The sequence below is a fragment of the Trachypithecus francoisi genome, unplaced genomic scaffold, assembly GCF_009764315.1.
Source record: "Trachypithecus francoisi isolate TF-2019V2 unplaced genomic scaffold, Tfra_2.0 Lachesis_group20, whole genome shotgun sequence".
Lineage (NCBI taxonomy): Eukaryota > Metazoa > Chordata > Mammalia > Primates > Cercopithecidae > Trachypithecus > Trachypithecus francoisi.
The window spans coordinates 52,684,942-52,701,765 of NW_022681466.1; the positions used below are offsets into that span (position 1 = coordinate 52,684,942).

The 16,824-nt window shown below is 42.5% G+C and overlaps 1 protein-coding gene across 1 annotated transcript in view; it reads right to left on the minus strand.

Moving 5' to 3' along the window:
• Nucleotides 1-16,600, minus strand: part of LOC117068014 (tumor necrosis factor receptor superfamily member 13B-like) — a 37,779-nt gene extending 21,179 nt beyond the window's left edge. Inside the window, exon 1 of the mRNA XM_033185279.1 lies at nt 16,444-16,600. Coding sequence (XP_033041170.1) covers nt 16,444-16,504 — 61 coding nt within the window. The 5' untranslated portion in view covers nt 16,505-16,600. The remainder of the gene's footprint in view (nt 1-16,443) is intronic.
• Between the last annotated feature and the right edge of the window lie 224 nt (nt 16,601-16,824).

A 16,824-nucleotide genomic window follows, 5' to 3' on the forward strand; every position in this document is an offset into this window, starting at 1 on the left:
ATAGACAAAGAACTAACGGAAGTCAGGAAAATGTTGTATGAACACAATGAGCGCATGGTAAAGAGACAGAAGTGGTAAAAAAGGAACCAAAACTTGGAAGCAACCAAAATGTCCTTCAGTAGGTAAATGTATAAATCAAGTGTGGTATACTCAAACAATGGACTGTTATTCAATACTGAAAAATGAGCTATCAGGGCATTAACAGACATGGAGTAACCTTAAATGCATATTACTAAGTGAGAGAAACAAAGCTAAAAAGTCTACTGTATGATTTGAACTCCATGACATTCTGGAAAAGTCAAAAACTATGGAGACAATAAAAAGATCAGTGATTCCCAGGGGTTGGAGGACGGGAGGGATGAGTAGGTGGAGGACGGGAGGGATGAGTAGGTGGAGGATGGGAGAGATGAGTAGGTGGAGGACAGGAGGGATGAGTAGGTGGAGCACAGTGAATTTTTAGGGCAGTGAAGCTACTCTGTAAGCTACTCCAATGGTGGACATATGTCCATGTACATTTGCTCAAAGCCATGTACCACACTGAGAGTGAACCCCAAGGTAAACTTCAGACTTTAAATGATAATGATGTGTCAGTGTAAGTTCACTGATTGTAACAAATGCACCATCTGGTTTAGGATGTTGATAGTTGAGGAGGCTGTGCCAGGGGATGTGGGAACTCTCTGTACTTTTGCTAAATTTTTCTGTGAGCCTAAAAATGCTCTAAAAGTAGTTTTGTTGTTGTTGTTGTTGTTTGTTTTTTTAAGAAAAAAGAAAAAAAAATACAGAAGTTCTGGAATGGACAAGTCCAAAAAGTGAAATATGAACCTTAACAGACGGGGTTTATCAGCAAATTTAAGCAAGCAGAAAAAGGGATCGGTGAACTTAAAGATAAAACAATTGAAGTAATTGTCTGTGTAGCAAGAATGAAAAAAGATTGAGGAAAATTGAACAGAGCCAAATGTACTAACATATGCTCGTAGAAGTTACAGAAGGAGAAGAGACAAAATGGCAGAAAAAGTATTTGAAGGAATAATGGCCCCAGACATCCCAAATCTGAAAAACATGCAAATATACTCATTCAGGAATCTCAATAAATCTGATGCAGGAAAACCTCAAAGAAACCCACACCAAGACATGTTACAATAAAACTGAGGAAACCCAAGGCCAGACAGAATTGCGAAGGCAGCAAGAGAGAAGCAGCTTCTTGTGTACAAAGGATCCTCAATACGGTAACAGCTGATTTCTCCTAAGAAACCAGCCAGAAGGTAGTGAAATGATATATTTAAAGTCCTGAAAGAAAACAATAAGCTGTCAACCAGGAACTGTATATACTTTTAAATAATCTTTCAATAATGAAGGAGAAATTAAGACATTTCCAGGTAAACAAAATCTGAGGACTGCACTACAAGAAATGCTAAAGGGAGTCTTTCACGCTGAAATAAAAGTACTCTCGGCCGGGCGCGGTGGCTCAAGCCTGTAATCCCAGCACTTTGAGAGGCCGAGACGGGCGGATCACGAGGTCAGGAGATCGAGACCATCCTGGCTAACACGGTGAAACCCCGTCTCTACTAAAAAATACAAAAAACTAGCCGGGCGAGGTGGCGAGCGCCTGTAGTCCCAGCTACTCGGGAGGCTGAGGCAGGAGAATGGCGTAAACCCGGGAGGCGGAGCGTGCAGTGAGCTGAGATCCCGCCACTGCACTCCAGCCTGGGCGACAGAGCGAGACTTCGTCTCAAAAAAAAAAAAAAAAAAAAAAAAAGTACTCTCGATGGTACCTTGAAGCCATAAGAAAAAGTGAAGTAAATATAAAGGTAAATAAATAAATATAAAAGCCAGAATTATTTTACATTTGCATGGTTTGTAATTCCTACTCTTTTCCTATATGATCTAATAGGCGATGAGTAAAACAATGATTACAAACCTATGTTAGTGACAATAGAGTGTACAAAGATGCACTATGTGACAATAACAATATAAAGGGAAAGGCAGGGAAATATAGGAACAAAGTGCTTATGACCTACTGAAACTAAGTTGATATTATTCAAACTAGGGTGTCGTAAGTTTAAGATATTAATTGTAATCCCCAGTAACTAAAATATGTATAGAAAAAGAAAGAAAAGGGAACTCAAAGTGGCCCACTACAAAAAAAATCAACAAAATACAAAAATGAAGTAATTGAAGAAACAAAAACGTATAAGACATACATAAAAATATATAAATGACTGAAGTAAATCTTTATCAGTAATCATATTAAATGTAAATGAACTAAACTCTGCTGGTAAAAAAAAAAAATTGGGCCAGGCGCGGTGGCTGATGCCTGTAATCCCAGCACTTTGGGAGGTTGAGGCAGGTGCATCACAAGGTCAGGAGATCGAGACCATCCTGGCTAACACGGTGAAACCCCGTCTCTACTAAAAATACAAAAACAAAATTAGCCGGCGTGGTGGCGGGCGCCTATAGTCCCAGCTACTCAGGAGACTGAGGCCGGAGAATGACGTGAACCCAGGAGGCGGAGCTTGCAGTGAGCTGAGATTGCGCCACTGCTCTCCAGCCTGGGCAACAGAGCGAGACTCCATCTCAAAAAAAAAAAAAAAAAATTGGCAGATTGGATTTAAAAACCCACAGGCTTTATGTATATTCTGTGTATAAGAGACTTATTTTAGATTAAAAACATATATATACAAAGCCAGAATTATTTTACTTTTTGCATGGTTTGTAACTCCAATTTTTTTCCCATATGATTTAATAAACAATGAGTAAAATAGTGGTAAAATAGAAGTTGAAAGTAAAAGAATGGGGAAAGGTATTTTATGAAAATAGTAACCAGAAGAGAGCTGGGGCAGCTATACTACTGTCGAACAAAACAGACTTTAAATTACAAAAAGGTTACAAAAGACAAAGAAGGACAATATATTGGATACAGCATAAAGATGTAACAATTATTAATATATACACACCTAATGACAGGGTTCCAAAATATATGAAACAAAAATTGACAGAATTGAAGGGAGAAATAGATAGTCCTACGCTAATATTGGGATATTTCAGTACTTCACTTTCAGTAATAAGACAGAACAACTAGACAGATTAAATAAGAAAATAGAGGACATCAAGAACACTATAAACCAATTAGACATCACGGACATATAGACAATGCTCAATGCAACAACAGCAGAATACACATTCTTTTCAAGTGCACATGGAACATTCTCCAGGACAGACCTTATGTTAAGCCACAAAACAAGGCTAAAATTAAAAATTTTTAATTTTTAAAAACTAAAATTATTCAAAGTTTCTTTTCTGATCATAATGGTATAAAACTATAGATCGGCCAGGCGCGGTAGCTCAAGCCTGTAATCCCAGCACTTTGGGAGGCCGAGACGGGCGGATCACGAGGTCAGGAGATCGAGACCATCCTGGCTAACACGGTGAAACCCCGTCTCTACTAAAAAATACAAAAAACTAGCCGGGCGAGATGGCGGGCGCCTGTAGTCCCAGCTACTCGGGAGGCTGAGGCAGGAGAATGGCGTGAACCCGGGAGGCGGAGCTTGCAGTGAGCTGAGATCCGGCCACTGCACTCCAGCCTGGGCAGCAGAGCGAGACTCCGCCTCAAAAAACAAACAAACAAACAAACAAAACAAAACAAACAAACAAAAAAACTACAGATCAATAGCAGAAGGAAAACTGGAAAATTCACAAATATGTGTAAATTAAACAACACGCTCTTCAACAACAAATTGGTCGAAGAAGAAATGACAAGGGAAATTATAAAGTATCTTGAGACAAATGAAAATGAAAATACAACATACCAAAAGTTGTGAAATACAACAAAAGCAATGCAGAGAGGGAAATTAATGCAAATACATACACTGAAAAAGAAGAATCATAACCTGATCATAACTAAATCATAACCTAATTATATACCTTGAGGAAATAAAAATAGAAGAACAAACCAAATCCAAAAATAGCAGAAGGAAAGAAATAATGAAGACTAGAGCAGAGATCAATAACACGGAGAATGAAAAAACAATAGACAAAATCAACAAAACAAAAGCTGGCTCTTTGCAAAGATCAACAAAATTGACAAACCTTTAGGTAGATTGACTATGAAAAAGAGAGATGATTCATATTATTAAAATCAGAAATGACATTAAGAACTTTATTACTTATTTTACAGAAATAAAAAGGATTATAAAAGAATACTATGCACAATGGTACACCAACAAATTTGATAACATAGATAAAAATGGACATATTCTTAGAAACACACAATCTACCAAAACTGACAAATGAAGAAATAGAAAATTTGAATACTCCTACAACGAGATTGAATCAGTAATCAGAAACCTATCAGTGACAAGCTCAGGACAAGATTGCTTTACTAGTGAATTCTACCAAAACATTTAAAAAGGAATGAACACCAATTCTTCTGAAACTCTTCCCAAAAATCAAAGAGGAAAGAACATTTCCTAACTCATTCACGAAGTCAGGATTACACTAATACAAAATCACAATAAAGATGTCACAAGGAGAGAAAAGTACACACCAATATGCCTTATGTATGCAAATTGAACTCAATGGCACATTAAAAGTTTATTCACCATAACCAAGTGGGATTTATTTTTGGAGTGCGATGGTAGTTCAACATACATTTTATCAACTAGTAAAATGCACCGCACTAAAGAAATGAATAGTAAAACTAAATGATCATCTCAATTGATGCAGAAAAAGTGCTTAACTAAATCCAAACTTTTTTAATGATAAAAACACTCAAGAAACTAGAAATACAAAGTAACTTTCCTATCATGATAAAGGCCATATTTGAGAATCCCACATTCTCAATGGTGAAAGAGAAAGCTTTCCCCTAAGATCAGAGCAAGGCCAGGATACACATATTTGCCACTTCTCTTCAACATAGCACCAGGAGCACTAGCCAGAGCACTTAGACAAGAAAAAGAAATAAAAGTATCCACAGTGGAAAGGAGAGCATAAGATTATCTCTTATCACAGATAACCCAATGTTATATGTAGAAAACCCTAACAATTCCATTCAATGGGGAAAAGGACAGTCTTCCACAAATGATACTGGAAAAATTTGATAATCACATACAAGAGAATGAAGTTGAATGCTTCCCTAACACCACATACAAAAAGTAACTCAAAATGGACTAAGGGCTAAAACTATAAAACTTTCGGAAGAAAACATAGTGGGAAATCTCCATGCACTAAATTTGACAATGTTATCTTGGACACAGCACCAAAGGCATAGGCAATGAAAGGAAAAAACTAGATAAATTGGACTTCATCAAAATTTAAAACTTTTGTGCACCAAAGGACACTATTGAGAGAGTGAAAAGACAACTCACAGGATGGGAGAAAATATTTTCAAATCATATATCTGATATGGGAGTAATATCCAGAATATATAAAGAACTCCTGAAACTCAACAACAAAAAACCAAACAACTCAAGTCAAAACTGAGCAAAAGGCTTGAATCAGCATTTCTCCAAATAAAACATTCAAGTGGTCAATAAGCACAAGAAAAGATGCTCAACATCATTAGTCATTAGGGAAATGCAAATCAAAACCACAATAAGATATCATTTCACACCCATTAGGATGGCTATTATTTAAAAATGGAAAATAAGCAGCCTTGGAGATGTGAAGAAAGTGGATGTGAAGGCACTGCTCATGGGAATGTATAACAGAGCAACAGCTGTGGAAAAGTCTGGCAGTTCCTTAAAAAGACAAACATAAAACTACCACATGACCCAGTAATTCCACTCCTAAGTAAACATCCAAAAGAACTGAAACAGGGATGCAAACGGGTACTCGTACCCCAACATTCAGAACAGCATATTTGCAACAGCCAAAGGTGGAAACAGTCCAATCATTTATCAGCATATGAATGGATGAAGAAAATATGTTACAGGTACACAGCAGGATACTATGATGCTATTAAAATGAATGGAATACTTATACATGCTACAACATGGATAAACTTTGAAGATATTATGCTAAGTGAAATAAGACAGTCATATAGAGACAAATATTGTACAATTCCCCTTATCTGAGGGAAGTAGAAGAGGCAAATTCATAGAGTTAGAGAGTAAAATAGAGGTTAGCACAGGCAGGCTAATTGATTAATGGGTTCAGAATTTCTGTCTGGGGTCGTAAAAAGGTTTTGGATATAGATAGTGGTGCTTGTGCATGTACGTAGTGCCACTTAGTTGAATATGTCATCATGATTAAAAAGATCAAAATTTCATTATATATATTTTACCAGCAAAAAGTGGAAATAGAAAGCGGAAAGTAAGCAGAAAATGGAACAACGCCTTAAAGTTTATGATAGAAAGTTATTTTCAGTCTAGAACATTGTTATCTATCAAGTGCGAGGTAGAATAAAGACTTTCTCAGACATGCAAGATCTTGGAAGCTACTGGAGGACTTGCTCCACTGAATCTGGGGAGCGGACAAAAAAAAAAACCAGGGGTGGTGAAGAACAGGACCCCTCTCAGCGGAGAGGGGAAGGTGAGCATTCTTGGCATGATGGTGAAGGACTTCCCCAGTGACAGCTGCTTGGAGGTCTAGAGGGCACTCTATTCCAGCTAAAATGGGAGAAGGGCAAATGTCATCAGTGAAAACACAGAAGTGATAGGTAAGTGAGAATGTCTGACCAACTGACAGGGTGGATGTGTCCCAGAGCTGGAGATGAATTATATACATAGAAAACAGAGGAGTTACCAACTCCAGGGAAACAGAAGACATCACTAAGAAAAGAAAAGTAAGCCAGGTGTGGTGGCTCATGCCTGTTATCCAAGCACTTTGGGAGACTGAGGCAGGTGGATCATTTGAGGTCAGGAGTTCGAGACCAGCCTGGCCAATATGGTGAAACCCCGTCTTCACTGAAAATACAAAAATTAGCTGGGTGTGGTGGTGCATGCCTGTAATCTTAGCTACTTGACAAGCTGAGGCAGGAGAATCACTTGAAACCAGGAGACAGAGGTTGCAGGGAGCTAAGACTATGCCACTGCACTCCAGCCTGGGCCACAGAGTGAGACTCGGTCTCCCCCCACAAAAAAAAAGAAAGAAAGAAAGAAAAGAAAGGTAATCATAGGACATGAATAGCAGCTCAGCTGTGGGCAATATTTACATTGTCATAAATAAATGAACCATCCGAGTCAATGAATAAGGTGGAGACTTGGAATTATTCCTTCTGTAAAAGAGTTTACTCACTGTGAGAGCCATTAGACCATTGTCAGTGAACAAAGGCAAAAACAAGTTTTCTAGGAGAGAGGAAGGAGAGCGGGGAGAACAGAACTGCAGAGGAGTTGACTTTCTGGGGCAGAGCCGGCAGCCAGCAGGTCTATCTTGACTCCAAATGAACACGTACCCCTACTTCACTGGGGGCCCGGGGAGGGGAGGCTGCGTGCACGCAGATAGTGACGTCCAAGTTAAGTTGTCACCTTAGAAAGTGGGAAATCAATCCAGAGCGTCTAAAATGAACAAGTCAAGGACCAGCAGGGGGAGTGGACCAGATTCTGAGCCACTTTGGGGATGAGCCTGAGGAAAGCCACCGGGCAGCCCTGCTTGGGAACCCTGGGCTGTGAGTCATGGGGCTGGTACTCCTCCCTGTGTGACCTCGGGCACAACTTCCCCTCTTGGAGACCCAGCGTCCTCCCCTGTAAAATGAGGATGCTGTTGTTACTCACAGAATCACTGTGAGCAGCATATGCATGGCAGGTGCCTAGTGCAGTATTGAGCACGTTAGTAAAGATAACCCCCTGAGCTGCTGCCCTTGTTAATATTGCCGCTTCCAGTGATAAGGAGTACTGTGCTGGACAAGGCCCACACCTGGATCGAGAAAACAAAAATTTTAGGGGCCAATTCCTGTGTGCGTGGGCCAACTCCATCTTTTCCTCCTTGGTGGGGAGGGTTCTGTGCAGGAGTGAAGGAGCAGGGTTGAGGGGAGGGGTCGGCCCGTCGTTCTTGCCCTTTACAATTTCACCAAGAAAACCTGTAGATGTGACTGGAAGAGAAGGAACAATAAAAGCTTGGCAGATAGGAGGAATTTCTTATCTAGTTTTTTGTTTTTGTTTTTGTTTTTGTTTTTTTGAGACAGAGTCTCACTCTGTCACCGACGCTGGCGTGCAGTGGCGCCATCTCTGCTCACTGCAAGTTCCGTCTCCTGGATTCACACCATTCTCCTGCCTCAGCCTCCCAAGTAGCTGGGACTACAGACGCCCACCACCACGCCCAGCTAATTTTTTTGTATTTTTAGTAGACACAGGGTTTCACCATGTTGGCCAGGATGATCTCGATCTCCTGACCTTGTGATCCACCCGCCTCGGCTTCCCAAAGTGCTGGGATTACAGGCATGAGCCATAGCGCCTGGCCTTTCTCATGCAGTCTTTCAAGCAAACACTGATTGCAAACTTGGGCTGGGGGCTATGAGTTGAGCTCACCAGTGGGGTGGGGACAGGAGAGGATTCCAGCATGCAGAGACAGGGTGTGTGTCCCGATGAGGCTGCAGCCTGAAACCTGAGGGACGTGCATGGGAATGGATGGTGACCTTACAACCTGGCTTCTGCTAACCAGGAAGGAGGAGGAAGAAGAAATGGAGGAGGAAAAGAAGAATGAGGAAGAGGAGGCAGAAGAGGAGAAGAAGGGAAAAAGAAGAGAAATGAAGAAGACAGGGAAGAGAAGGGGAGGAGAAGGAAGGAGGAGGAGGAAAAGATGGTTTTTGGTTTCTGTGAGCTGTATTTTGAAATAGACCACTGTGGCTGCTCCCATCTCCACTCAGAATGAACTTTCAGAGATGTTCAGGGTTGACAGTCCACCATCCCCATGCTTTTTTGTTGTTATTTTTTCTTTTTTGAGATGGAATTTCACTCTTGTTCCCCAGGCTGGAGTGCAGTGGTGAGATCTCAGCTCACTGCAACCTCTGCCTCCCGAGTTCAAGTGATTCTTCTGCCTCAGCCTCCCGAGTAGCTGGGATTACAGGTGTGCACCACCACACCCAGCTAATTTTTGTATTTTTAGTAGACGGGGTTTCGCCATGTTGGTCAGACTGATCTTGAACCCCTGACCTCAGGTGATCTGCCTGCCTCGGCCTCCCAAAGTGCTGGGATTACAGGCATGGGCCACCACGCCCCGGCCTCCCATGCTGGTTCTAAAGGAAGAAGAACTTAGTTAGGTCCTGGGAGAACTGGTCAAGTCACCTTCTCAGTTTTCTGTTTGTGAAATGGGGACAGCCACTTCCACCCATCATAATTTTCACCTCCTGTCAGCTCATGTTGAAAACAGATTCGTCATGGTTCAGTGACCCAGAGTGTGCTGGAGTGAAGTGCCCACGGTGGGGAAAGCACGGCTGAGTCATCTTAGGAAGGACTCAGGCTGTGCACAACCTCAGTTTTCATGACCTGTCAAATGGGGATTCTAGGCTTTCTTTTGTAGATCTTCTCAAGGGTGTGTACATGACAAGCATGTAACTGGCCCAAGATATGGGTGCTATTATAAATATAAATAGTGTGAAATATAATGGGTTAATATTTATCATTTTATAATAATGTAAAATAATTTTAATATTAGGGATAATTAAATTCTCTTTTATAGAGACAGGGTCTTGCTCTGTCTCTACAAAATTACAGTGGTGCAATCATAGCTCACTGCAGCCTTGAACTCCTGGGTTCAAGTGATTCCCTCCCCTCGGTTTCCCAAGTAGCTAAGACAACAGGTGTGATCCCCTGTGCCCAGCCAATGATAATCATTAATAATGATAGTAGCATCAAATTAGTGCTCTGGGCCAGGGGAACTACTCCCAAAACCTGAACTCCCAGCACCCACTGCTGGGTGACATTTCTTGTTGGTAATGTGACATTTCAGGGTGTAGCCATTCTGCCTCCCCCTACTGCCTCATTTGTCTCTGAATCCAGTGCCTTCCATGACAACAGGCACACAGCAGGTGCTGGATAAATGCTAATCAGTAGCTGGATTCCTTGTATATAGTTGTCCTCAGTAAAGACCTGTGGAAGAAAAAGCAAGCCACATTCTTGCACTGTGCTGATAGACAGCTGGGCAGGGATCATATTGAGTTTCAGCAGCAGCTCCCTCCCTGCCTGCATCTCCTCCATCCGGGGAGGACGCAAGGAGAGGTGCCCTGATGAGGAAAGGGGAAAGTCCTAGCTGTTGCTTTCAACCCTTAGAAGAAAGGATTCTTGGCACAAAGTGACTGGGCCAGAAACGAGCACGGGAAATAATTTCCCTCGTATCAAAAAGCAACCCAATAAAATATTTAAATGTGAAAAGAATAAAAATATGTAAATTTAATAGAGAAGAAACCATTTCATAATTGTTTTCCATCATCAAAGTGTGAAAGGCCTTTCTAACTATGACCCAAAATCCATAAAAGAAAAGATGCATAACATAGAATCCACAAAACAACAGGCAAACAAAAAAACTTTTTATGGCTGGACACGGCAGCTCATGCCTGTAATCCCAGCACTTTGGAGCCCAAGGTGGGTGGATCACCTGAGGTCAGGAGTTCCAGGTCAATTTAACCAATATGGTGAAACCTTGTCTTTACTAGAAATACAAAAATTAGCTTGGCATGGTGGTGTGCACCTGTAATCCTAGCTACTCAGGAGGCTGAGGCAGGAGAATTGCTTGAACCCGGGAGGGGGAAGTTGCAGTGAGCTGAGATCGCACCACTGCACTCCAGCCTGAGTGACAGAGTGAGACTCCATCTCAAAAACAAAACAAAGCAAGCAAGCAAACAAACAAAAACAACAACAACAAAAAACTTCTTTATGACAACAAACACCCAAGTCCAAAGGCATATGAAAAGCAGGCACAAAACCTTTGCAACTCAGATCTAAAGATCTAAAGAATAAACAGAAAAATAGGCCGGGCGCGGTGGCTCAAGCCTGTAATCCCAGCACTTTGGGAGGCCGAGACGGGCGGATCACGAGGTCAGGAGATCGAGACCATCCTGGCTAACACGGTGAAACCCCATCTCTACTAAAAAATACAAAAAACTAGCCGGGTGAGGTGGCGGGCGCCTGTAGTCCCAGCTACTCGGAGGCTGAGGCAGGAGAATGGCGTAAACCGGGAGGTGGAGCTTGCAGTGAGCTGAGATCCGGCCACTGCACTCCAGCCTGGGCGACAGAGCAAGACTCCGTCTCAAAAAAAAAAAAAAAAAAAAAAGAATAAACAGAAAAATAAAGATCAGCTACTCATGAGAAAAATGGGCAAAGGACATGAATAGACAGTTCAGACAGGGAAATAAAACATAAGAATGTCTCACTCAAAAGAGACAGGCAAATTCAAACTACACTGATACCATCTTCACCCTGAGATTGGTAAAACTCCAAAAGCTTAATAAAACCTTCTTTTGGCAGAGCCTGTGGGGAGAGTGGCGTTCTTATTCATTACGGAAGGAGAGTAAATAGAAATAACCCCCATGGAGGGTAATTTGGCAGCGTTTGTCAAAATTACTGATGGATTTACCCACTGACCCAGTGATTAAATTTTGAAATTTATCCTGAAGTGTGAAATTATAAATTTACTGCAGCAACATTTTTTTTTTTTAGTATATGTGCTGTCAAAGCGAGCACAACATTTGCTTTTTGTGTGTTTTTTTCCTCTTTCTTTTTTTTTTTTTTTTTTTTTTGAGATGGCGTCTCACTCCATCTCCCAGGCTGGAGTGCAGTGGTGTGATCTCAGCTCACTGAAACTTCTGCCTCCTGGGTTCAAGCGATTCTCCTGCCTCAGCCTCCCGAGTAGCTGGGATTACAGGCACCTGCCAGCATGCCTGGCTAATTTTTGTATTTTTAGTAGAGATGGGGTTTCACCAGGTTGGCCAGGCTGGTCTGGAACTCCTGACCTCTGGTGATCTGCCCGCCTCAGACTTTCAAAGTGCTGGGATTACAGGTGTGAGCCACCACATCTGGCCAACTGCAGCAACATTTGTAATAGCAGAAGATTAAAAGTAACCCAATATCCATCAGCAGGGAATTGACTGAGTAAATTACAGTACATTTATACACTAGATTGTTATGTAGCTGTCAACAAAAGTAATGAGGAAGCTCTCTGTATGTTGCTATGGAAAGAACAGCAAGACATATTAACTAAAAAAACAAAAACAAAACAAGGTATATAATGGCATGGCTCGTAGGCCCTGTTTTTGTTTTGGAGGTTATTTTTGAAAAAAGGGGAAAGTTCTAATTATATTTGTAAACGGTCATGTATGCATAAAAAAGTTCTGTTAAAAATTAGAAACCAGGCCAGGCACAGTGGTTCACACCTGTAATCCCAGCACTTTGGGAGGCCGAAGCTGGCAGATCACGAGGTCAGGAGATCGAGACCATCCTGGCTAACACAGCGAAACCGGTCTCTACTAAGAATACAAAAAAAAAAAAAAACTAGCCAGGTGTGGTGGTGGGTGCTGTGGTCCCAGCTATTCGAGAGGCTGAGGCAGGAGAATGGCGCAAACCTGGGAGGCAGAGCTTGCAGTGAGCAGAGATCGCACCTCTGCACTCCAGCCTGGGCAACTCTGTCTCAAAAAAAAAATTTAAAAAATAAATAAATAAGAAACCAAAAACACTATTTTAAAGAAAATATTTAAGAAAAAATAAATAAAAGAAATGAGAGACATACATGAAAACTAAAAAACATTGCTGAAGGAAATTAAAGATTTAAATAAATGGAAAGCCATCCCATGCTCATGGATTGAAAGAAAACAAAGCATAGTTGGAAGACTCATGGTTCCCTACTTCAAAACTTATTGCAATACAATACTAACTAAGATAGGGTGGTACTGGCATCAAGACAGGTATAATCAATAGAATGAAATTGAGAGTTCAAAAATAAAGCCTAACAGTTATGATCAATGGATTTTCAACAAGGATACCCAGGCAATTCAATGGGAGAAAGAATAGTGTTTTCAAAAATATTGCTGGGTCAACTGAGTATTCACGTACAAAAGAATGAATTTGGACTGTTATCTCACACCACACACAAACATTAACTCCAAGTAGATCATAGACTTACATGTAAGCGCTAAAACCACAGAACTCCTAGAAGAAAACATAGAATTAAATCTTCATGATTTGGGGCTAGGTAATGACACCAAATTTGCATGTGATAGAAGAGAAGATTGATCAAAATTGAATTTAATCAAAATGAAAACTTTTGTGCTCCAAAGAAAATCATGAAGAAAGTAAAAAGACAATCCACAAACTTGGAGAAAATAGTTACAAATCTTATACCTGATAAGGAGCTTGTATCCAAAATATATAAAGAATGCTTATAACAGAATAATGAAAAGACAAATAACCCAATTTTTATAGGGACTAAATATTTCAATAGACATTTTCCCCCCAAAAAATATAAATGGCCAAAAAGCACATGCAAAAGATGCTCAACATCATTTGTTACTAGGGAAATGCAAATCCAAACCACAGTGAGATACCACCTCACACCCCCGGGATGGCTAGAATGAGAAAGACGGTCAATGACAAGTGTCAGTGAAGACGTGGAGAAATCGGAACCCTCGCGCCTAAAGTGAATTATAAAATAGTGCAGCCACTTTGGAAAGCATTTGGCAGTTCCTTTAAATGTTAAACATAGAATGTATCATATGACCCAGCAATTCCACTTGTAGGTATCCATCTACTTAAGAGAAAAGAAGACATGTTCACTTAAAACTTAAACCCAAAAGTTCATAGAAGCATTGTTAATAATCACAGTGACAAAAAGTAGAAACAACCCAAATGTCCATCCACCGATGACTGGATAAGCCACATGATATATCCGTAAAATGGAATGTGATTTAGCCACAAAACTGAAGGAAGTACTGATACCTGCTACAACTTGGACGGCCCTTGAAAACATTATGCCAAGTGGAAACAGCTAGTCACAATACACCACATATGATTCCATTTATGGAAAATGTCCAAAATAGGCAAATCTATAGAGACAGAGAGTAGATTAGCCTGGGGCTAGGGAGGAATGAAGACTGACAAAGTTTCTTTTCGGGGTCATTGAAATGTTATAAAATTAGCTTATGGTGATGGTTGCACAACTCTGTAAATATACTAAAAACACAGACTTGTACACTTTACACAGGTGAATTTCACAGCATGTAAGTTATATGTAAATAAAGCTACTTATTCTAGGGGAGGTGGGAACTTGGCAGATGGAGGACAAGGAAAAAAAAGACTTTCTATGATATATCTTTCAAGACTTTCTGGGTTTCAAACCATCTGACTATACTATCTATTCAAAAGCAAATCTAAAATCAAAGGATCAAACAAAATTAAAGACAGACCCCTGATTCTCCCCATATTTGGGTGGAGGAGCAAAGAGGGAGAAAGCCGCCACCTACCGCATATCACCATGAAGGGTTGGTTGAGTGGAAGGTGGGCAGGAGGTTCTATGTGACAAGGGCAGCCTTGGAGAGGTTCCAAGACCCATTCATTGCCTGGAAGCCACCAAAGCCACTGGACCTGAAGGAGAGACAGAGCCTGACTGACCAGATGGCAGATACCAAGCTGACCAGAGGGCCTGTCCCTGCCCCCTCCTCTACCACCATATGGACCTACATAAAATCCCAGAACCATCATCAAGTGCCAAAGGAGGGTGGGAAAACCCCATGACTGACACCAGCCAGGCAGAATAGAAGCTTGAGAGAGAAGCTCCATTGACGGAAAGGGAAGAAAGGGAACTCCTCTCTGACACTAGCTCTGTGGGCTGGGCTCACACTCTGGGCCACCAGAAATTTGGATGCAAGATGGAAACTCTCTCCTGCATCCCGAGACCAGACAGCATCCAAGGAGGGTGATTCTCAGAGCCCTCTGCTTGTCCCTCCTTACGTGCTTGGCTGGTTAACAGGTGCTATACCAAGAAAGATCTCGGTGATCAAATTTGTTTGAAAAACACTGGGTTAAAGCAAGTCAAGGCATTTTTTTAACTGCACGCCTTCTCAGAGCCTTTCCTCGTGACTCCCCAAGAGGGGGTCTGGCAGTTTCATCAAAGCACTTTTGTGTTTTTGAGGGATGTCTGGTAGGAAAGACAGTCTTCTTCATTTTACACTGAGGGGAAGCGGCTCAGCCAAGGTCCCAGAGTGGGTCAGGGCTGATTCAGCAGGACCAGACAGCTTCTGCCACTGCCAGGACACAGTTCTAGCTGGGTCCTGACTCATGGTGCCAGAGGCCTGGGCAATTTCATCCTGTGTCAACGCAGCCTCTGGTCACTGCCTTGTCCAAGTCTCTCAGAAACTTTATGTATTTGAGCCCCTGGCTTCGTAGATTCTGGGGACGTAGTGGCTGGACACAAAAGAGGATGGGAGAACAGATTTGCTCCCTGCCTGGTTTGTAGGACAGAGCAGCAGGGAGAGGCTGTGAATCTAGGCTGTGCCCTGGTCCATCCGGCCATGGGTTCTGTCTGCACAGTGAGGGACCTGGGGCCCTTTCATAAATCCTTAGAAACTCACTCTGATAAAAATGCTATAAGGTCCGGGCACCGTGGCTCATGCCTGTAATCCCAGCACTTTGAGAGGCTGAGGCAGGTGGATTACCTGAGGTCAGGAGTTTGAGACCAGCCTGGCCAACATGGTGAAAGCCTATCTCTACTAAAAATACAAAAAATTAACCAGGCATCGTGGTGAGCACCTATAATCTCAGTCACTTGGTAGGCTGAGGCAGGAGAATAGCTTGAACCCTGGAGGCGGAGGTTGCAGCAAGCCAAGATCATGTCATTGCACTCCAGCCTAGGTGACAGAGCAAGACTCTGTCTCAAAAAACAAAAAGAAACTATAGGATAAATAGTCCAATTTTGTCAACAAATAAATAACTGAGGAAAAAAATGGGTGGAAACTGTTATAGATTAAAACATAGCCAAAAGTCTAATGTGGGCCAGGCTGATTTGAACAAATCAACTGAGAAAGACATAGATGAGACAGTCGGGGCAGTTTGAACCCTGGCCGGCTATGTGATGATGTTCAGGAATTGTTGTTGCAGCAGGGGTGATGGTATGATGCTTAGTTTTTTGTTTTGTTTTTAGAGTTTGTGTTCTTAAGGAATAGATCCTGTGGTCTCTACAACTCAAACAATCTGGTGTTTGAGATTAGCATTAAAATGGTCCAGCGGGCATGTAAGGGGGAAAATGGGGGGTGTGCGGGGGCCATGGTGACAAAGGGAATTCCTGCTGGTGTGGCCAACCCTGCAGCCTCGGTGGCTTCTCTCCCGCAAGGCAAGCCCCACACCCCAGAGGCATCCAGATCCAGGGCTCTCCATGTGCCGGGGCTTGGGGAGGCTGGGACTGCCCCAGTGCGTGGATCTGCTGTGGGCCTTGCACCCACCGGACCCTGCCAACCCCTACGGCGCTGAGGCCCAACCCTCCTCACACCTCACACCTGCCCTCCTGCCCTCCTGCCCGGCTACTCACACCGCTCCTCCTGGTCCACACGGCTCCGGCCACCTCGCCTGCTCCGGCCCAGGCCACTCATTACTCAGGATGCTTCTTATTAGTCTTAGATTTGATTAGTGCCTGGGCTGCACTTCCTGGGTTTTCCCCTCAACCTGTTGGATGTAAATCAGCCACACCCACTCCCGCCCCCATGCCTGTGCACTGGGTCTAAGGAGCCCAGGTGGGTGGCGGCAGCCCAGGCTCCTGGCGTCCCATGGGTTACACACAGAGCAGTGGAAGGCCTGCCGGGCCTTGCGATGAGGTATTGACTATGGGATGGCCCAGGCTTTTCTAGATCTGACCCTGGCCATCCCTTGGTCCTGATCGCCTGCCCCCCTGGTACACACCCCAAGCCAGGCC